Below are 24,003 nucleotides of genomic sequence, written 5' to 3'. Positions count from 1 at the left end.
TATCCCAGCTGAAACAAGGAGAAAATTATAGTAGAATATCAAATGAGTTTATTAAAAAACAATAAAGTATCAGCATCAATATTAAATTATTGGAGATTCCAAATATTTTGCTTCCATAACAACTTATGTCCATAAATTTAAGTTCATAAAAGACTGAGAGGTAATTGTTTCATTATAATCCACTGTGCATTTTTATATGCAGTGAACCTTGGTATGAAGCTTGAAGAGGGGAACTAGGGAAAATGCATCAGAATTATAGATGTAGTCATACAGGAACTCATTTAAGTATCTCTTTTTATAGCTATATGGACAGATTGAATACCTCTTTATCTAGTGCATTAAAGGTTTTTTTCACACAGACAGAGATAAAACAGAACTTTAGTTCATACTCTGGAGTACTGAAGTCATGAATGAATTATGCAGCATGTCAGTCTTGCAGAATAAATGCTGATATACCACAGCATTAATTCTTTGACAAATGCTTAAAAAAAAGTATTGCTATTTTTCAAAGATCTGTGTAAGGCATGTCGAAATAATAGTCTAAGTATACAAGGCTTAAGCAAAGCCCTGAAAACCTTTTAGAAAGGACTATAATTAAGTTTTTAAAATTAAAAATAGCAATAAATGGGACATTTTAATGTTGGAAATGGGCAGACAATCACCAGGTGATTAGATTATTGTGTTTTAAGATGTTCAATCCCACCGGCTGTGTGACATGGTAACAAACTGTGCACACTCAAATCTGTTTCCAAGGGACCTTAGACAATGTAGTTTAATTTCCTGAACTATGGAGAGTGTGTTTGCTCCTCAATTTTTGAGACACAGCTTTTGAATTACCGACCACTTTCATCACTTGCACATATTCCAGAAACTTTCCAGAAACAGTCGTCCCTTCTGTTTGACATGCTTTGTTAGTAAATCCATCCTGAGCCAAGACATGCTTTGGCAAGTCCAAGATCTAACTGCTTCCAATAATACAGGTAATAATACACCAGCAGTTCTTAGTAATTATGATTTTGAACAGTCTTGCACCTACAAGATTCCTTTGTCGTAATTGTTTAATAAATATTTCAGACATGACAGTTCTTTCATGAGCTCTTCAAGTATACTAATCCAAATCAAATCCCCAAATCTTAGTGCAGTAGTTTTCTTTCATAAAACAGTAAGTTGTCTGAGAAAAGTACCAGACTATTTAGGTGCAAACTAAATGCTGTGAGAGATGTCAAAGCCCATTATAGAAGAGTAAGTCCAGTCTGTGCCTGCTCCTGTCTGAACTGCTATTCAAGCATCTGAAAAGCAGAATCAGAAAGGTTTTCTTGGGCACCAGGTCCAGTGCGTTGAGAGAATAGCAGCTAATGCAACAGGAGTACTGTCCCACAGAGGATAATTTCACACCTTTGCCTCATTCAGTCCATTCAGACCATGCTTCCAAGTGTCTGTCATGTCTCAGTTTTTAACGGAGTGAAGGATTGTTCAGCTAGCTAATACCCAGAGTGTTAGGGGCAGCAGATGGAAAGAGGCAGATATTTTTTACTTTTTTTTCATGTAGCTTCTGCTGAAAGCCAGGAAAAGTTACTACATATTAAACAATGCTTACCACAGCATATTCATTCCTATTAGGTCTGAATATGCTATTGCAATTATAAATGGAGTTGCTGATTTTTAGGAGGTTAAAAATAATAACAAATTACTTCAGATGACTTCTGAGTTAGTTTCCCTTATGTAAACACATTCTTTTAACACTGTGCTTGCTTTGGTTTGGCTAGTGTTCTTTCTAGTAGGATTTGGAAAGTTTTGGTTTACTCAGCTAAAACCAAATGATCTTTTGCCCTTATCCCTGAATGAGCCCTTTACATTAAAACAGCAAAAGTTAACACATGTTCCTCTGAACCCTTTAGAGAATAACTGAAGATAAATGAAAAATAAATAAATGAAAATTCTTGATGCAGGTTTGGAAACTACATGGTCTGTTTTAATTCAAGATTAGGAGATGCAGGATCTGGCTACAGGAAAGCACTCTGGTATCTGTCAAGGTTCTCCGTTTTCCACTCATGGGCTTCTGCAGTAAAAAGTCATGGCACTTGCATAAGGGGAATGTGGGAAGGGGAAGAGGGGAAGCAGAAGGCGGGATGCAGTCCTGATCCCAGTAGAAACACTGGTGCAGACAAGACAGGGATGCGTGGTATGGATGTGCCCATGTCTCTTTCCTGTAAATCTCATCCTTGGAGGTGGTGAGAAGGAACTTCTTTTCCTTCAGTTTCCACTGTGGAATTTATATTCTGGATCCAGAAGCAGGATAAAGCCTTTTGAAGCATATTTGTTTGGAATTGGTAAAAGTGCTTTAGGGGTCATGTAATACAAAAGTTTCTGTGTTGAGTGGGCACCCTTTAAATCTGCCAGTGTCCATGAAAGTCACCACAAATAAAGATTAGTGTTGTGACTCACCACCAGCAAGAGGAGACAAATACGTTGTGAACTGTCTGATGCAGAAGCAAATGCATGTGCCTATTTTTATGCACTCATTTGCACACTAGGAATAGTAGTAACAGCATACAGAAGGGTACACAGTATTTCCCATGCATAAATTTGGAGTTGCCTTTTAAAAGCATGTGATCCTAAATGCAAGATAAGGAGAATGAAAAACAACAAAGCATAAAATATGTTCTGAATGCACACTTATGGACTTAATTTCCAGTTGGTACACTGGTGATTTAAGAAGGTAAATCTTGTTAAAGCTGTGGGACATAACCAAGTTAAATTCTGCACATCATGGCAATGCTAGATCATTGTTTTGCCTTTTTCCTAGTGCCACTTGAACAAAAAAAATTGTACCTTTTTTTGAAAGCAGCACAAAAATCTGTCTAAACTAGTTTTGGACTGTTGCTGTTATCTAGCAAATGCAGTAAGCAAATGCTTATAATGTTTTCTCCAAAAATTGTCTTGCAGGCAAGCCAAAGGTGGAATACTTTAACTTGTTTACACAACTACTGTGGTAAGGGCCCGTGGCAAAACTCCGAACCTGTGACAAAACATCCAAAGCGCAACCACTAGAAAACTTCCCAGAAAGACAATCGCCAGAAAGCCTCTTCGAGGCACAACCGCTAGAAAGCCTCCCAGAAACAGTTCACTACCCCACCTCTGCAGGGCACGTCCTGTTTCAGCTGCTTGCAGCTACCTGCTTGGTTGTTTGAGACAAAATGGTTGCCAGTCTCTCACAGTCTCTCAGTCCCTCACACATGTATTAAAAATAAGTTTATTTCATAGTGAGGAATTTTTTCTTGTACTAAATTGAAAATCAGGAAGCGAAGATGGGTCCGTGTGTATTAAAAAAGTAAGAAAATAGTAGAACTACTTAGAATCATTTGAAAAATATACCTGATGAGAGCATTATGTTATGGGAATTGGACAACAGATTATTTGGGAAATACAGTGGCTAGTTCAGGCATCCACAGTCCTTGAAACAAAAATCTAGCGACTCATTGTATCACTCATTGCTAGACATTGTATTAACACTTGGGTATTTATGAAAACACCAGTTTTCATAATCATCCACATTTCACCAAGAGTAGAAAGTCTCCCATCAGTAGGGGTTGGAAATAAAATAGTTCATGCTTTTTAGCATCTGGCACAAAATAGATTCACTACAGAGAGGTAGAGAAATGCTGTCAATATTATGTGTGGATGGCTTAATATATAACAGACCTTGAAAGGAATTAAGAGGCAATGACATCTGTAGACCTTTTGAGCAGAACTGGAGGTGTATGTAGCTTGCTTTGCCATTCTCTAACACCAGATATGTTCTTCATAATATTGATACTTACAGCAATGTGACAAACTTATAATGTGAGAAAGAGGTTAATACCCTTCCTGAGCCATTATTTAAAGTTCATGGCTGGCCTATTTTTAGGCCACCATGTGAGAAGATGCTCGCTGAAAATAGATACAAATCATGTGTCCTTGCAGAATATAGAACATCAGTTCATTTTCAAAGAACATAATTGGGACTGGGAGCAGAATCTTCTTTCCTCTCATCTTTTTGCTTGTAGATTATGACTTCAGTTATACAAGCACACACTCTTACATGAGTTATATTAACCTCTAAATATTTAACTGAAATGAATTTGAAATATAGTTATAATAGGGCACATTAAACTTTGATTTTTTTTTACATTAAATGTACAAATATGTACATTTGTATACATATAGGTATGTCCCTGTACACATATAAATATATGTGGGGGACTGCATATATATACACACATAAACAGACATTCAGGCAAACATGTGTCCAAGATGTGTGTGTGAGAAAAATACTATATAATACTCTGTTGATACCTTTGCATAGTACTGTGTAAATACATACATTGCATTATGTACTCCAATATGGTCTTTATGTTTCTCACTGTTACAGTATACCTCAACACATATTTCCTATGCCACCAGTCTATGTTTATAATATATTACCTTACAATGAACTGTAATGACAAGGTTTTAAGGGCTCTCCTATGATATAAAATCAATATAGATAAATTTATTCATAAAAGTAGAGATTAATATAGTCTTAAGATAATTTGAAAATCTTTCTGAATAAATTATAGGAACATATTTCTTATGGAAATAATCCTCAACCTATATTTAATTCATAAAGTGAGTAATGTACTTATACTTAAATGCTATTAATGGTTAAATAAATGTAAAACTTTGGGCAAACAGATGAACTGAAATTGTTTTGAAAAAAAAATTTAACTGATGTAAAGAATGTGGCACTGCATATGCACCTGCATCCTGTGGCTGCCAAGTCTCATATACAGATGCTAATGGCGGTTCTGAGAGCCCTGCTGTCATCAGACCCCTTGCTTTTAGCACATGTCTAGTCCTCGAAAGAAAGCACAGGCACAAATATTTAAGGCCTTAGTGATTGCATGCAAAGAGCAAGCACAGCATAATTACTAAATGTAGATGATAGAAAGCTACAGGTATCTCCCCTGGCTTCTTGGATGTATTATTTACATAGCAATTTCCTTTCCATGCTCCCTAGAACAAAAATTTTCAGGATCTACAAATGCTGAGGATGTTCCATGCGTCCTTGATCTGTCAAGTCTTGACCATGATTTGGCTCCTAGTTGTAATGTGACTCTTTCTTTGTTATTCTGATACCATGCACTCCCTTTTCTCTTGTTTATATTATACACTAATGGCTCAAATACTGGCCTAAAATTCCTTCAAGTTGTATTCCCTAAAGGCCTTATTTTTTTTAACTTCTGATTTAGGGTATTTCACTATGGCACCTGTTCTTTCACTATGGTACCTGTTCTACAGCTGATGATATCCTTAAATATCTTTTTTTCAGGGCCAATTGGCCATCCCAAGATCTGCCATTATTAAGTGTGTCTGCCTACTGGGTGTTTAAAGAGTCTGATGCATTACTTTTACTCTAGCTGTTATTATTAATCCACATAGGCTTAGTCTACTCCTGCCAGTTTGCCTTCTCTTTCTTCCACATGATCTGCTATCGAGGCTGTTCTTGCTGTCACCATGCCTACTTGCACTCCTCAGAATTTCTTATACTCTTTACACCTCTCGTGCCATTTATGCATCTCTTTCCCCTGCAGCTACCAATATTAGTCAAAGTGGCACTCTCAAGCAAATTCTGTCTTTGGGGGTGTCTGGCTGTCACTTTACTAAGTTATTTCCAGAGACTTCATCTTCATTTTTACCAGATGATGATATCTCTTCTGGAGCCAGCTCTCCATGTCTCACCCTTTCATTTGTAACTGAGCAGCATCCTCATGTTTCACTGTAAAACTGGGCTCCAGAATCTGCACTTTCAGTATTTTTCTACATCTACATGCTTGTGCTCCAGCGCAGTGGCCTGAATGTGGGACATGAGTTCCTTAGACTCGTGTCGCAAGTTGCTACTCACAACATAACATCACTGAGCCCTTACACCTGATCCCACTCCAGCACCCTTTTCAATAGTTTCATTTAGAAGGCAAATTCAAATGGTCTCATAATTAGCTTGTCCCAGTCACATAGTAAAGCAGTGACGAAGGCTGATTCAGAATTAGAAAGGGATTGTGCATCCTCCTTAGCTTTCTTTTTATATCCTTCTGTTATATATAGATGTGTACATATATAGCTGACATTGTAAATATTCTAATACACACACACACACAGAGGCATTCAGGGTTCTATCACACATTTGTCTAAGAAATCTAAATAAATCTTTTCATTGTTTATAAATGCTCTTTTTTTCTCCACTTTAAGATGCTGAATATACATAATGCAGCAATGTTTAGATTTTGTGTGTTAGATTGAGTTTTCTGTTTATCCTATATCATAATACAGAGTAGGCCTTCATTAAATAGTTACAAATCAAATAAGATGCAAACAAAATGTAATTAAAAACTCTAAACATAACTTCAGTGTGGATATTTCAAGCTCAGCTAACTGGGATTTATCCAGTATAATCAGTAAGATTTAATTTAAGTCACTTAATTTTATAGAGAGAGGCTTTGAACCAATGGGCTTTTAATTCATAATAAGTAAGTGTTAACCTAGCAATTAACAAGATAACAGTATTTCTGATCCAGAGCTCTTAGAGAGCTTTAAAATAACTCAGTGAACAAATCACCACTGATTTTTAAATAACTGTTTTCCTGGTTGTTGTTGCTACTGTGTCAGCTAAACTATATACATAGGGTATAGATAAAGCACATTCTCTTGAGAACTACCTCCTTGCTGACTCAGTTGTTTTGGCCATTTGGGTTGCAGTACACAGGGGACTGGAGAAAGGAGGAGGGGACAAAGAGAAAGGGATAAGATGGCAGAAGGAATTTCTTGCCTGTTGCAAAGCTCATAATAAACTCTCCATGGAAGTATTCCTAGCTTCAAGTTCTGCTCTTGATCAAAGAAGTACAAATCAGAAATAAGTCAATGCAAAAATTTATATCCAAGCTATAGCTTTCTATTTCTCCTAAGGCATGTTGATTTTTTTCCTGCCACCTAGTTCTTTGCTTCAGTACTTTGTTTTAGCCCCCAGCCAGTCCCCTGCTAGCTTCAAACACAGATTTTTTCCTCCCTGCCTTCATCCACAAGTTATAGCCTTCCCTTTTTTCAGTGAGACAAACTATTGTTCAGGCATCACATGCTGTTCTGCGTTCTGACTGACATATTTTACACAACGAAGCATCCAAATGGATATATTTTACCTAATAAATCACAGTAACTCAGGCTGCCTTTGTGAAACTCCACTCTCTTTTTCTCTGTGGCTTCCTTTCTCTCATACACAACTATGCTCCCTTGCAATCAGGTGAATCAAGCACTGTCCTGAGAATAGCAACACTCTTTCCTCCACTATTCTAAAACAAAACCATTTTTTTCTGGCAATCAGGTGAAATCTCACTGACTTTGGTGAATATAAGAAGTACTCTTCATTCAGAAGAGCTATAAGTAGCATTTGAGCTTTTTTTTTTTTAAGGATATAGTAGAAAAAAATTGTAGCTGCCACACAGATCACATACAAGGTCAACCACAGATTGATTGGTGTTAGCAAGTAGTATTACTGGAGTTTCAGTACAAATGCATAAGAATGAATATAGTTTCCAGAATCATCAGATTACCAGATAGAGGAGGTGACTGGAAGCTCCAAAGACAGTGGAAAAGCAATGCTACAGTAGCTATTAACCTGTGAGCAAGCAGACTAGACAAAGTTTTGTAATTATTAGCAAAACCAACTTTCTCCTGTTCCTTAATCACTGTTTTAGAAAAACATGAGTTGTGCTTCATTCTTTGTACAACAAACATGACTAATTCACGGCACTCTTCCATGTACTAACACAAGTTTCTGATATAGATACCAATAGGATTTTGTAAATTTCACATCTCTTAGGATTCACCTTTCTGTCACAATTTGACAATACATGTTTTAAAATCTGTAGTCTCATTGGCATAATGTGACAACTTCAATATTTAAAATGCCTTACTAAACCAAGACTTCAGTCTTAAGTGCCACCTGCCCAAGATAGTATTTAGTAAATAGTATAATAGAAATATAGAATCGTAGAATGGTTTGGGTTGGAGGGGACCTTAAAGATCATCTAGTTCCAAACCCCCTGCCATGGGCAGGGACACCTTCCACTACATCAGATTGCTCAAAGCCCCATCCAGCCTGGCCTTGAACACTTCCAGGGATGGGGCATCCACAACTTCTCTGGGCAACCTGTTCCAGTGTCTCACCACCCTCACAGTAAAGAATTTCTTCCTTACATCTAATCTAAATCTACCCTCTGTAATATGCTAGTATTAGTGAGTATAACACACACACACAAATGGGAATAAAGATATTTGGATACTCAGGGACAGAAAACTGAAATAGCAATTGTTAAATATATTTGCAAATAGCAGTTCATTTATTCAGTTAATAAAAGGGAACAGTCTTTGTAGCAACTGCTGTATTGTACAGCACTAATTCCATATTACCTTCTGTAATAAACCATGAGTGTGTTTTTTCTAAGAGCATTCAGGAAATTTCTTCAGCAGTACAGTTCAGAAAGGAAAACCTACAAGAAATAGAGGTTGGTCAACTGGCCCAAACTTTAAGTACTTATCTGAGTTATCAGGACTTCTCAGGCTTTTGGAATTAGACTGGCTATCTCACAATTACAGACTGCCTTAAAACATTGCCTGTATCTCTGTTCTCATTTTGATGCTTCTCATCCCTTTCCTAGCTGGAAACCAAAATTAAGAGGTGTAGAACATTTCAGAACATTAAAGAAGATTAAAGCTAAATTCCCTTAAAAAAACAGCCCAGTTTAGGCATGGATGGACAGTTGGGTGAGTGAAAGGCTGAATAGATAGTGTCTTCTTTCTTTCTTTCCATCTTTCTTTTGCTCTTGTTTAATCTTCTAAATATAATGGAAGATCCAAAAGAGAAGAGAAGCATGAGAGGCACAGAACTGCTCTCCCTTAAGCTCAATTAAATCAATTAAGCTGGGAAAAGATGGATATCCTTCATCAGACTGACTTTATTGAAGGTTTGGTTGAACCATATATTCTTAAAAGGATTATCCTGTCTACATTTGAATTTAATGAAATAATAATTCTTAAGCCTAAAAAATGCATATAAGGAGTTGAATAGAAAATTCTAACCAACTAGGGAATGATAGAAAAGTATGCAGAAGGCCAGCATTTAATCAATGAAGCCAAGAAAACATAATTGGTCAAATCTATATCCCTTCTGCTTGCAAATGCATAAAAAAGATTGCTTTCTCTTAGGAGGCAGCAATATTATCTAGCATACGCACTCTTTAAGACTGACTTGTCTTAAAATGAGGTGAACAGAACAAGACAGAAAAAAAAAATAACCTGCCTTCACTCAGTCCTGGCAGAATCCAAGCAGAGGATTTCATTCAACATTTGGCTGGAAAGCATATTTATTCCTCCCTTCCTTTTGCCTACCTCCTTTTGCCTGTCTCATCTCACAGCTGGCTGGAAAATTTTCTGCATCTGGGCAACCTCTATGCAGGTATGCTGGAGGTCTTGGGGACCTGAGGGCTTTGAAACTGTAAATACACAGGCTGTCCATTGGTTTTCAAGGCAACTAAGATCATGTGGACTGTCTTTGCCCTAGAGATCAGAGTTTTTTCAGGTTTTGTGCTTTGTCTGTAAGTCAAACATGTAGGTTACCTCAGCATTCTTGAGCTTTATAATATATAGCCACAGGGGCTAGAGAGCAAGGTTTTCTAAAGCCCACACACCCGCAATATCCAGCTATGTTAACAGAATGGCAAAATATCAAAGTTCTGATGAAAAGAGAATTGTGTTTCCCAATGTAGCGCTAGACATAAATGATGGTATCCAAGAGTCGCCCTATTTGTAAGTAAAATTTCAGCAGGGTCTCTGTGTTAAAAGTGATCAATGTAATTGAAAAATGGAAAAATCATGGAAATCCCATTCAAAGAGAAAAATGTACATAGTCATTATTACTTATATGAAAGCCTCTGAGCAAAATTTATTTTTAAGTGATACACTCTGTATAGATGATTAAATACAATGTGTCAAAGTAATTTGAACAACTTCAGGTGCACCAGAAATAAAGAATATTGCATCCTGTTGCCGCATGTAGATTTTCTGGCATTAAACAAGTTCTGAGCTAATGATGTAGTCATTCCCTCAGTGGACTACTAATCCTAGTCCTCCAGATTGCATGCTGTCATAAAACCTGTGAGAATTTAATATCTGTGTGATGCCTCCTTTCTGCCTAAGTTGACTATAATTGACCAATGGGTTAAAAAACTACGGGATGTCATGAACACATACAGAATATGACTTCTTAAAACCCAGCTTAAATATATTTAACCTGCCCATATAACCCCAAATCCCTAAATATCATGCTTTTTCCTGTAGTTCTCTCTTAATCACCTGCTCAGTAATTTTCCTTCTGTGAATTATTTCTAAGAGAAAAAATAGCTTTCTTAATAAGGTGATTTCTTCCTTTCAATAGCCAGGAAATTAAGACTGATTTAGTTACTCATCCTTTGAAAGCGGAGTGTAAAGGAGGGACACTCAGAAAAAAAGAAAATTGCATTGTTAAAGTTATGCACTAGATTTTTACAATAGTATGTAGAAGTGACCTAATGAAACTAAGCAATTCTTCGATGTAGCCGTAAACAGACTTTGGTGGCCTACACATAAGAAGGACACAATTTGTAGATGGAAGTAGTACCTTTTATTAGCTCAATTGGATTAGTGGGAAAAAGCAAACAGAACTTTCAAGAACTTTGTCTGCTTTTTTCTAGCAACAGCGTTTTCCAGTCAGTCTAACTAAAAGCACCACCATTATCTAAAAATCTCCTGGGGAAAAGGTCCTAAAAACTCTTATAGATGCCATCACAGAAGTAGCATACTGTGGGTCACTGTCGTGCCCCGGTCACAGCTAGGACAGCCTTGCAGCTGCTTCTGTAAATGTGACATCCTGAGATGCATCAGAGCAGTCATCCAGAAATACTGAACCCATGCAAAATTATAATACCTGATGGTTTAATATCAGTTTGAAAAAATAGCCAGGAAGGCCAAGATGAGTGATAAAACTGGTACAATATAAAGGAGTGGGAGCCAGTGTAATTACCTAACCAATCTCTTACATAAAGTAGACTGTTGCACTTCCGACTTAGTTCTTGTGTAACAGAGACCAACAATTGAACTAGATCAACATGTGCTCTATGTAGGTCTGAATCACTCGTGCCCTTTAACTACTTTAGCTATATAACACACTCCTAATCCTTTCCTAAAGCTTCACTTGGTATTTTCTTGGTGTAGAGGTGACACAAAATCATTACTATTTCTTCTAAATAAGATATATTAGGCAGCATAATCTGGTACTAGTCTGGCTCCAAAGAATTAACTCAAAGAAAATAATAGTGAAAGATTTTTCTTTGTGTCGTGGTTTAACCCCAGCCAGCAACTAAGCACCACGCAGCCGCTCACTCACTCCCCCCCACCCAGTGGGATGGGGGAGAGAATCAGGAAAAAAAGTAAAACTCGTGGGTTGAGATAAGAACGGTTTAATAGAACAGAAAGGAAGAAACTAATAATGATAATGATAACACTAATAAAATGACAACAGCAATAATGAAAGGATTGGAATGTACAAATGATGCACAGTGCAATTGCTCACCACCCGCCGACCGACACCCAGCTAGTCCCCGAGCAGCGATCCCCCACCCCCACTCCCCCCAGTTCCTATACTAGATGTGACGTCACATGGTATGGAATACCCCATTGGCCACTTTGGGTCAGCTGCCCTGGCTGTGTCCTGTGCCAACTTCTTGTGCCCCTCCAGCTTTCTCGCTGGCTGGGCATGAGAAGCTGAAAAATCCTTGACTTGAGACTAAACACTACTGAGCAACAACTGAAAACATCAGTGTTATCAACATTCTTCTCATACTGAACTCAAAACATAGCACTGTACCAGCTACTAGGAAGACAATTAACTCTATCCCAGCTGAAACCAGGACACATTGCATGAAATGTCAACTTTTATTTTGTCAGTTTGTTCTTTTGTTACCTTTGTTTTAAAATACAGAACTATTTCTCCTAGTACTTTCTGAGTTACATAAACCGACATGAAACAGATTCATAATCTTTACTGTTTCTTTCTCCCCGAGATGATATTTCAAGTAATACACAAGAATCTGAAATTGCAGTGCTGCTTGTGATTAAGACTCAGGGAAATGTATTTTATTGCTCTGAATGATCTCATATTTAAATAAAAGAACACTTTAAAGAAAAACAAAGCACATTTCTTTCTCCCTAAGTAATTTTCCACCTTCTAACGTCTTAAATAAGGAAAGTTTGTACTTTAGCATAAACTTTCACAGAAAACTAATCAACAAAATGAATGCATTACTAGGATGTAATGGCTGAAATTACCACATGTATTGGGTTTATGTGGCAAGGTTTTGGTAGTGGGGGGGCTACAGGGGTGGCTTCCACGAGAAGATGCCAGAAGCCTCCCCATGTCCAATAGAGCCAGGGCCAGCCGGCTCCAAGACGGACCCGCCGCTGGCCAAGGCCAAGCCAATCAATGACGGTGGTAGCGCCTCTGGGATAACATATTTAAGAAAGGAAAAAATTGCTGCAGAACAGCAACTGGAAGAGAGAGGAGTGAGAATATGTGAGAGAAACAACTCTGCAGACACCAAGATCAGTGAAGAAGGAGGGGGAGGAGGTGCTCCAGGCGCCAGAGCAGAGATTCCCCTGCAGCCCGTGGTGAAGACCATGGTGAGGCAGGCTGTCCCCCTGCAGCCCATGGAGGTCCACGGTGGAGCAGATATCCACCTGCAGCCTGTGGAGAACCCCATGCTGGAGCAGGTGGATGCACCCAAAGGAGGCTGTGACCCTGTGGAGAACCCACACTGGAGCAGGTTTTTCTGGCAGGACTTGTGACCCCACGGGGGACCCATGCTGGAGCAGTCCATTCCTGAAGGACTTCACCCCGTGGAAGGCACCCACTCTGGAGCAGTTCATGAAGAACTGCAGCCCGTGGGAAGGACTCATGTTGGAGAAGTTCATGGAGGACTGTCTCCCATGGGAGGGGCCCCTGGAGCAGGGGAAGAGTGTGAAGAGGAAGGAGCAGCAGAGACAACACGTAATGTACTGACCACAACCCCCATTCCCCGTCCCCCTGCGCTGCTCTGGGGGAGGAGATAGAGAAATCAGGAGTGAAGTTGAGCCCAGGAAGAAGGGAGGGGTGGGGGGAAGGTGTTTTTAAGGTTTGTTCTTATTTCTCATTATCCTGCTCTGGTGTTAATTGGCAATAAATTAAGCTAATTTCCCCAAGTCAAGTCTGTTTTGCCCATGATGGTAATTGGTGAGCGATTTCCCTGTCCTTATCTCGACCCATGAGCCTTTCAGTATGTTTTCTCTCCCATGTCCAGCTGAGGGGGGGAGTGATAGAGCAGCTTTGGTGGGCACCTGGCAGCCAGCCAAGGTCAACCCACCACACCACAGCAGTATGATTTTGTAGCTATGTTGGTACCTTCATTAGGCAACTCAGGCTGAGCAGGTAAGGTGTGTGTATACATGGGTATATCCAGATATAGCTTATATATCAAGAGAAAAAGGCAGGCAGAAGATGGAACCATAAGAGGACATGAGGTTCCAAGGATGAAAATCCTGCACCAAGGGTGTGCTTTGTTGAGTTTCCCAAGACGAGATGAATTCCTTTTCAGTTGAGCTGGGCTGGCTCTGTGCGGAGGAGTCATGAAGGCCTGAATTCTCCCGTCTGTCTATATTATGCTCGCCTATGAAGCTATTAATATACGTTACTGATCACTTGTCTTTTTTTTCCAATTTCCTTTTTGTTTACTTCATCTGCCCCACTTCTCAGCTTTCACTCCAGACACCATTTCTCCAGGTTCTGTGCTCCCATGCTCTCACTTGTTCAGGAATTTAAGTTTCTTGATCTGTTTTTGAAAGTCAGCCTTCCTGCCTCCTTTTTTCCCTTTCTTCTAGTTCATTTGTGTTTCTTCTTTTTGTTTTCCTCCCATTCTCTTTCTTAATACTCCACCTAGGTCTATTTTTCTTTCTTCCTGATCGTGACTGGAGTTGAACTTTTCACTCTCCCAGCCTTTTCTGTGCTTCCCTACCAGTGTCTATATAATTTCCAGTCAATTTTTTTTTTTCTTTCTTTAGTAATTTCCTTTCTCTGCCTCCTGGACATGCAAGACAGAGTTATTCACTTTCAGAAACAGAAAACAAGAAGCAAGTCTACTGAAAAGTCCCTGAGCAAGGCAAGACAAGTAATAGTTGTTGCCAGCTTTCCAGCATCAGCCAAGACTGCAGTAACGCAGTCTCATACAGAGCTAAGAATGTAGTCTGGGACTTCTTGTGTGATGCCACCATACTGCAAGCAGTGGGAGCAGAGAATAACTTTCCCTTGGAAGGGAAGTGGTGGCTGAAGCTTTACTGAGAAATTAAGTTCCTTGTTACCTATTTAAATGAGAAGGAAAACAGACTTTTCCTCATCCTTTAGAAAGACAGTGAGCTGGAATCTCTTTTTAAATATTTATTCTCTCATACAGAATTTACCAGGGTAGCCTGGGATTACCCCTCTTGACTTAATGACTCGGCAGGATTCACTGATCTTGAATGCCAATGACACTTATCTGGTAGTTCACACCTTGCACTGCTGTTGCTTGAGATTATTTTTGGATTCAGGCAAACAGCACCACGTCTTGCATCAAATTTTCCATGTGTTTTTACAAGCAAGACTAGTTTGGGGGTGAGGTGGGGGTTAAGCTCTGATTCTGATGTCATGTGAGGAGATAGTATTGTCCCATAGTACTGCACCAGTAGCACCCATGTCTTTGCCTGCACTGGGTGGAAGTCATAGCCAGATCACTCCTCCTTTCTATAAGTAGGAGTCTCCCAGTCATTACATCTGCTCTTTTCCTCCCATCTTTTCTGGTTTCCATTCCTTCCATGTATTCCTGTACATTTCAAGTTTCATGCAACCACAAAGAAGTCTGCTCTTGATCTCAGATTGGTCTCCTCGTGTCTTAATCCAGCCCATTTATGCTTAGCCATGGAGTCCATACATGTTGCAGTGTTTCAGGCATGCTAAAACATTCATAAGGGGAAGTATGGTAATTAGAGAGGGTGAGGGAGAGTGAGGCAGTACAGTGAAAAGTGATAGGAGTGTTCTATTTCCATCACTTATAAATAATTCTCAGATAAAATATTCTTGGTGGAATCATATCCCCATATCCCCATTTGTCGTGGTTCAACCCCAGCCAACAACTAAGTACCACGCAGCCGCTCACTCACTCCCCCCCACCCAGTGGGATGGGGGAGAAAATCAGGAAAAAGAAGCAAAACCCACGGGTTGAGATAAGAACAGTTTAATAGAACAGAAAAGAAGAAACTAATACTGATAATGATAACACTAATAAAATGACAACAGCAATAATAAAAGGATTGGAATGTACAAATGATGCACAGTGCAATTGCTCACCACCCACTGACCAGCACCCAGCTAGTCCCCCAGTGGCGATTCCCCGCCCCCACTTCCCAGTTCCTATACTAGATGGGACGTCACATGGTATGGAATACCCCGTTGGCCACTTTGGGTCAGCTGCCCTGGCTGTGTCCTGTGCCAACTTCTTGTGCCCCTCCAGCTTTCTCGCTGGCTGGGCATGAGAAGCTGAAAAATCCTTGACATTAGTCTAAACACTACTAGCAGCAGCTGAAAACATCAGTGTTATCAACATTCTTCACATACTGAACTCAAAACATAGCACTGTACCAGCTACTAGGAAGACAGTTAACTCTATCCCAGCTGAAACTAGGACACCACTGAATTCAATTGGAGTTTAGTGATTGACTTCAAAGATGTAGCATCTTACTCTTCATTCACTCTATCTTTAACCCAATAATTCTGAAATTAAATCTACATTAAATTAAAATTATATAAATTTATATATTTTTTGTATCTCCTTGGTTCATTCCAGAGGAAAAAAGATATTATATTTATCTAAGTATAAAGATGTGATGCTACTGAGACCAAGGTTAAAGAGAATCACTGTACTGCTCTTTGTTAAGAGTCAATGTTCATTTCTGCTTACAGACACTTCTGTTTCCACCTTGCCATTATATAATGACACTTTCTTGTGGGATTGTCAGAAGATATCATGTCTATCCTAGGAGTAGCACAAGGAAGTAATTTTGCCCTGGTTTTTCTTTTTTTTTTTTTAAGTGGAAGATAAGACATTGCTGGAGATAACAGCTTTCTGCTTCCCAGGTGCCTGGTGAGACATTTTGCTTCACATTATTTTTCCAAGTTCCACTGGATTTATTTTGAAAGGATGTAATTTCTCTTGGAAAGGTGGTTGTTTCTTCACTCTTAGATCATGCCCATGCCTCTTAATTGCCTCAGTAGCCAATGGCTTCCCTTTGTTGCATCCCAAAGTTGGAGCGACTCAGGTTCGTGGATTTCCTTTGTCAGAATTAAGGTGAAACGACACCAGGGGAGTTCAAACAACAATCAACATTTATTCAACCTAGCTAACCTTGCCCAAGTACAAGTGAACTTATCAATATGAACCTTGCAACATGTCGTTAAGCCGCTGTTTGAGAAGAGAAGGGAGGTGTAGAAAAAGAAATGGAAAAAGGAACATGAAATGTATCAGAAGGAGAGCCCTCCCATTGAGTCACGAGGTTCAGAGCAGACCCCCTTGCTTTCTGGACTCCTTCTCAAAGAGGAGCCCAGGGGCAGCTAGATCCACTCCTAGTCTCAGACTTGGTCAATGGTTTATGTTTGAAAGGATGAGGTGTAGGGACTGTGGAAAAGAGAGAAGGAAAAGAGGGAGAGAGAGAATGAGAGAAAGAAAGAAAGAAAGAGAGAAGAAAAGGGTTTCACCAGTCCTGGGTCCAGCGTTGGTCCAGCCAGCGTAGAGATCCAGTTCCGGAGGGCGCGCACTGAGAACTCGTTCTCCCTTCTTTTATAGTGTGTTAGTCGATGGTCTTGACATGCGCAGTTCCCATTCCCGGGGTTCTCTGGAATCGGTCGGTGAGCTTTGGGGGGGTTCATTGCGGAGCTGCCTCTCTTTTCCTGCTGGCATGACCGCTTAAGATAGAAGCACAGTCCCATCCTCTGTGGGGCCTCCTCCTCCAGGTACATATGCTGTGCTCCTTCTCCTGGTCACTTAAGGAATTGCGGCTTTGGAGAAGTGCAGTCCCACCCTCCGTGGGGCCCTCTCCTCCAGCCACATTGTCCTGTTCACAAAACTCCAGCGTTTTTACAGAGGCCGTTTTCTCCACCAAAGTTCTTTAACGAATGTTTGAGACATTGACTATAATTTGTCAGACCGTCATACCCTTCAAAGGCAGATTCCCCCCCTCCTTCCCAGATGCAAGGGGACTGATTTTAAGAACTGTAGGGTGTGGCGTTCGGAAGATCTCGCGATGTCACGGAAAGGTAGAAGGCTAGTCGTCGCCTCCCTATGACATATCAGTAATCCCACCTACTGTTGTTAGTATAAAAGGAATTAACTGCGCAATAAAAGACGGAGTTGACGCTCACACCATGTGTGTTATCTGTCTCTTCCCTGGTCCGGGCCGACCAGTGATCTAATCGCGGCACCTTGATATGTAGCACTGCTACAAAGAACCCATTATGGTTTTGATGCTTATACCGTGGAATTAGCTGAACTTTCCCATCACGTCTGCAAGCAGGATATCAGATGGTGGGGGTGGGAGAAGAAGGAAGGAATTTGTCTGAACTGTGGACAAGCATAACTGAACTTGCTGCCCAGAGAGCAAGCTGCATGGGATATGTGAGATATGTAAGTATGAGACAGCAGTTGCATGGAAGGTTGAAAGAGCAACATCCAGCAGGAGTGCAAGGGGCCTCAGTCAAGGAGGCGAGAGCACTGGTAGGTGGGATGTCTCCTTTGCATCAGTCATGAAGAGTTGTCTTGGTGTAAGAAATACTAGGGATGCTCCTCTGACATTGAAATAATATTTAGGTTTCCAAAGCAGTTAGGTGACTGCTGGTTGTATTTTTCTTTTATTTCTTCTCTGTGCATTTATACACAGATGATCATATATGCTTTTCCTGTCATGTTTGGGTTGCTAACTCAGTAGATGTTGCTTGCCTGAGCCCCTCTTCAAGTCTAATACTGATTAGTCCCAGTTCTTCAATACACTGTTAAATCTGTATGACAACTGACGATGTTCAGTTTCCTAAGACAAAGTAAGGTCTGCAAGAATTAGCTTGAAACAATTTGAAATTCTTGAAATTCTTTCAGGAATTGTTCATTTTTTAGTTTAAAGCAAGTAGTACATTTATAGCTTTTTGCTACTAATACTTTCGTGTAGATGTGCTCATAGTTGGCTCTGTAAATATAAATATTCTTGGTGGGAGATGCCCTTAAGGCCTGTAGCAGTCTTAGGAAAATAGTAGTGCTTTCTGCATATAAGGGTCTACTGTATATGCATTTCTTTGAAGGGCAGGAATGTATGCCTCAGTGTTTATAAGATGAATTAAATTCTGGGAAGGAAATTTTCCTGTTGATTTCAGCTAGCCCTGCAGCTAACTATACTGTGCATTTATATTACCACTGCAGTTGTTCCAATCAGAAAGATGTTACTAGTGTAATATTTGAAAACACAGGGATAAACTTTCTGCTTGCATAACTTTTATCACTTAATACAGTTATTGCAGCAGCTAATCTTGTTGTCAGCCAGTGTAATTCCTATTTAATTTTTATCTTTCTGTCATCTTTTTTCCCTTAAAAGCCAAAGGAAATAACAAATAATGTGAAAATCACCTGAAGAAGGCAACCTTTAACCTCAGTAATACAAATCAGTATTGCACTCTTGTTTCAATCACTTAAGTACAAACAGATGAAATTGTAATGAAAAGAGTAAAAAAATTAGGCATGGAAAGAAACACAGAAAAGCCCAATAAGAGCATAAAGAACTTATTTGTGAAGAAAGCAGAAAGTCTTTTCTCAATGCCCATCATAATGTACATATTTGCTGACCATTATTATCATTATGTTTCTTTCCCATTTAGGAGATTGTCAACTTCAATTGTCGGAAGCTGGTTGCTACAATGCCTCTTTTTGCTAATGCAGACCCAAATTTTGTGACTGCCATGCTAAGCAAACTGCGATTCGAGGTGTTCCAACCTGGTGATTATATTATCCGAGAAGGGGCTGTGGGTAAAAAGATGTATTTCATTCAGCATGGTGTTGCTGGTGTCATCACCAAATCCAACAAGGAGCTGAAGCTGACAGATGGCTCTTACTTTGGGGGTGAGTAGGAAAAAATTAATTATAAGATTGGAGTGAATGCACTAGAATAAAACATGTTCAGATATCAGACATATAGAGACATCAGAATAAGTCTACTGAGTGTCTTTTGCCTAGAAAATTTCAATTGCAGTGAAGAGTGCACAAAATATTTCTGAATAAGACATTCATAGTCTGCTTACTGTTGCAAGGATAACTATTGAAGATACAGAATGACCTTCCTGAATTTTCAAGTTATTTTGAATTGAGCACTGTTATTTAACAGACAGTATTTCAATAAAAATATAATAATTTGCATAGTAATTTTATAGCTATTTAAAGGTAAAATAAGCAGGATTAATCTTCTTTAAAAAGGGATACAAATTTTGAGTCATAAATGTAAAGTACTTCTAAAAGGTAAATATCACTGTAAGAATTACAAAATTAGACAGTGGATAAAAGACCATTATTTACATGGGATATTTTGTTATTCTTCAAGAATATTTCAGGCTGTTATTAGTGCTTTTTTACTGAATTTTAGCACACAACAATGTTTATCCTTCCAGTATATACTATGAGAAACTGGACTCCCTATTTGACTAGATAGCTCTCTAACAGATGTATATTAATAAAAACCATAATTTTAATCCAAATTAAATTCATCTGGTAATCCTAATGAAAAATAGGGGTTTATTTAGATGAAGGCATCCAAATTTTTATATTTGGATTAAAACAATCTCTTTTTTTTACATATAATAATTGACCGGTATGAAAATGTTGTTCCTTGTGACTGTAAATTGACTTTGTGCAATAGAATAGGTGTCTGCTTCTGTGAGTAGCAGCAAGACTGGTTTCCAGAAGCTGATTGAACATTTGTGTGTACCACTGCCACCCATGATGGTTACAGTTAGTTGGTTATTGTATTAATTTTCTGTTGAATCCCATGAATTATTCCAGAACTGAGTCAAAAGCCTTTCAGAAAATGTTCAGTTGAAAATCTAATCAGTGGTATTTAGCTGATATATAGAAGTGGGAAGCTTAGAAAAGTGAATTTGGCTCAGTGTTTGAATTGGGCTATAGAGTTACTTAACTAATCCCATTTTAGAATAATACGCTAAAGCAACTCCTACTGATCTGGCCAGCAGGCCTTGTCACTCTGCAGCAGCCTCTGCAAGGTGATTTGTACCAGTATTTGTAGAAGCACTTCAGTAAAGAAGTCTTGTGCTTATCTCATGGTGTTACGGATGCACGACTAACCAAATCCAACAGGTGTTAAGACTCAGATTTAGTCTTCAGCAAAAGTTAGTTAGAAGTCCGGTAACATTTTATAAAACCACAGGCTCAATGATGTAAAGAGAATTAATACTACACGGACGACTTAAGAATCCCCAAGATTTAAAGTGACGGCTCAAAACGCGCGTATCACTGCCCTAAAAGCTGAGTGCTCTCTCCCTCGAGGAGTTACCTCGGGCGGTGCCCCGACCCGAGGGGGAGTCCCCGACTGCAGACCCGCTGCTCCGAGGAGGACTGCCAACGTGTCCTCCGGCGGGACCCCGTTTATACCCCTGTCGAATCTGACCTGTGGTCATTTAATTCTATTGGCTAGGAGGGTCACCTCGGTGTACCTGGCGCATCTCGATTGGCCAGTTCAAATTTCAACCTGCAGCCTCCAGGGTTTCCTTCCCCTTCTCCCTTCCTGGAGAAGTTTCGTTTCCTGCTGGCAGGATGGGGGGGGGCGGGATGTACTGCCACACATGGGCTTAAACTGTAGATGCTGAAGACAGGAGATTAAGGAGAAAGAAAAGGTAAATGCTGAGGATGAAGAAACAGAGCAACCTTGGTCTCGGTCTTCTCTATGCTTAGCAGTGCCCTAGTTTATGAAAATGAGTTTGCAAGAGCCTGTGTGCTGAATCTGGCCATAATACTCCTCTGAACCAGCAGAGGATCAGAGGAGATTGCACATGAAAGTATTTTACATAACTGTTAGCCTGTTGTTGCAGTGCAAACAACTACTTAGCTCATCCTGTTCATCCGCTACCCTTCTTAGCAGGAATGCAGACAAAAAATAAGCTATTTGCAATATCCAGACACCACAAGAACTTATTACACTGCATACCAAAGAAGTTTTGTTCATCCAAACTGCAGCTGGGATGAGACGAGGGGTGCAAAAATGGGGGCAAATGCATCCAAACCCTAACAGCTGCTGAGGAAAATGGGAGATAATAGCTGCTGCTTGATGTAACAAAGAGAGGAGAGGACACAGGGAGAAAGAACCTGAGAAAGGAAGTGCCCTGAGATCCAAAGTGTTGCGATTCAGATCTGTTTTAACAGAATACCATATAGCATTGTGAATTCCCTGAAGTTGGTTTCAGACCCTGGAGAAGAAATACCTATTTGACTGCAGCTGAAAAGAGAGGAAACAAGCTGCATATTGGACAACTGCAAATTGAAAAATGTTTGGCTTGTCAAAGCAGAAAAAAAAATTCTAATATTCTCCTCTCTCTGGAGATGTTCTTTCCCTGAAATGTGTATCAGAATCTGAGTAAAGCTTCCTGACGAAAGCAGAATTCTCTTGCCTGATCTTTGTTCTTAATTAAAAAACAGGCTTCCTTATGGATCTGGGTGTTATAAGTCGCACATGAAACTAGATAAACCTTACAATTGCTTAGAAATTCTCAGAAAGAATGTGCCTGGATAACCATCAATGGAATTGATTAATCAGGCTACATTTCATCTCTGCTTTACATTGATTTTTGAGGGAGGTGCAGAGTGGTGACTCTAGAGAGCCCTCCATAGATCTGGGCTTGATTACTGTCTGCATCATTTCCTCATCTGTGCTCACTGGTTTCTCCTTTCTGGAGGGAAGAAGTACAAGACTAGCCACAGAGATACTGTGGTTTGTTCATTGCTATTCCTGTGGGAAGAACATCCTATCCCTTAACCTTCATGTGTGTTCATAAATCTAATTTTCTTGAACTTTGTGTGCAGGAGCATTACTTAGCCCAGCAGCATGTAGGATGCTAATTTTGATCCCAACAAGTTTTTTGTCCTTCAATATCCTAATTGAAGGATATTATCATCCGACATGTCTACTCCAAGTACTAGTATGAATTTGAAAGTAATTTTTGGTATTATGCTTTTCCATAGGCCATGTACCCCCCTACCTTTGCCTCCACTTCCCCTTCGACAGAATACACAAAACATGTAAGGGAGCAAGTGAGAAATACTGACCAGTCTACACTCCCTCAGATCTGCAGTCAACATACCAAAAAACAATGTCCCCCAATTATTGGAATAACAAAATAGATATATAAATATGTTCAGAAAAAAAGTGTGATTTGAGGTTGACTATGTTCTTTCAAACCTTTCAGTAATGACCACAGAGGAAATGTTTTAAAGAGTGCCATAAATTATGTCTTGAACAGACATGGATCAGTGGAAGGATTGTTTCATAAAGATTCAGGACAATCCATTTTCCTTTTCCTTTTACTGACATTTAAAGAAAACAGTAACTTTTTATTGCCTTAACTTAGAATCCCTGTCCTTACATGATGTGTTTGTGTGAGTTTTTATAGCAGGGAAAGGAATTAGGCAATGAATAATACATGATGCTAATTTTCACTATATTGCTCAGTTATATATTCATTTCTACATCAGTGAAATGACATAAGCCACAGTTACCAATGGAGAATTCCAGGATTTTAATACTCTATAGCTGCTTTCATCAGATTCTTCAGGACCATATCTTGTTATTTTTGAGGAAATACCGCAATACTTATTTTTCCTAAATGTCTATGGATTTTTGATGTCTTCCTTCACTTTACTCCGTTTTATAAAATATCTTCTACTTCCCCATTATTAGGAATGGGATTGCTGCTACTTTCAGCAAAGCAGTAAACATGTCTTTTCTCTTTACAAATAAAAGAGAATGGAACTTCTCACACTGAGACTGACACAGTTTTCATACAACAGGAAACAAGGTTGCCCTCAATGAAAATTATAACCTTCTCCTTCTAGCTGCTTCTGTCGGATGGTGTCCTGGTTTCGGCTGGGATAGAGTTAATTTTCTTTCTAGTAGCTGGGATAGTGTTATGTTTTGGATTTAGTATGAGAAGAATGTTGATAACACACTGATGTTTTCAGTTGTTGCTAAGTAGCGTTTATACTAACTCAAGGATTTTTCAGCTTCTCATGCCCAGCTAGCAAGAAGGCTGGAGGGGCACAAGAAGTTGGGAGGGGACACAGCCAGGTCAGCTGACCCAAAGTGGCCAACAGGGTATTCCATAGCATGTGACATCATGCCCAGTATATAAACTGGGGGGAGTTGGCCTGGGAGGGATTGCTGCTTGGGAACTAACTGGGCATTGTTTGGCGAGTGGTGAGCAATTGCATTGTGCATCACTTGTTTTGTATATCCCAATACTTTTATTAGTATTGTCATTTTATTATTGTTATTATTATCATTATTAGTTTCTTCCTTTCTGTTCTATTACACTGTTTTTATCTCAACCCATGAGTTTTACTTTTTTTCCTGATTCTCTCCCCCATCCCACTGGGTGGAGGGGAAGTGAGTGAGCGGCTGCGTGGTGCTTAGTTGCTGGCTGGGGTTAAACTATGACAGATGGGCAGGGAGAGTAAAATGTGAATGAAGAATGTCAGGAGAGAGTGGATACTCCTGACCAGGAGAAGGTAGACTATGTTAACG

At 39.5% G+C, this 24,003-nt stretch overlaps 1 protein-coding gene across 1 annotated transcript in view; it reads left to right on the top strand.

The window, feature by feature from the left end:
• The window catches only part of LOC121232755 (potassium/sodium hyperpolarization-activated cyclic nucleotide-gated channel 1-like), a 240,105-nt gene that overhangs the window by 195,349 nt on the left and 20,753 nt on the right, over positions 1–24,003 (top strand). The window contains exon 6 of the mRNA XM_041121157.1: positions 19,082–19,322. Within this exon, the coding sequence (XP_040977091.1) occupies positions 19,082–19,322 (241 nt within the window). The remainder of the gene's footprint in view (positions 1–19,081; positions 19,323–24,003) is intronic.

Source organism: Aquila chrysaetos, chromosome W (assembly GCF_900496995.4).
Source record: "Aquila chrysaetos chrysaetos chromosome W, bAquChr1.4, whole genome shotgun sequence".
Taxonomy (NCBI): domain Eukaryota; kingdom Metazoa; phylum Chordata; class Aves; order Accipitriformes; family Accipitridae; genus Aquila; species Aquila chrysaetos.
This window is presented reverse-complemented; position numbering and strand designations above follow the sequence as displayed.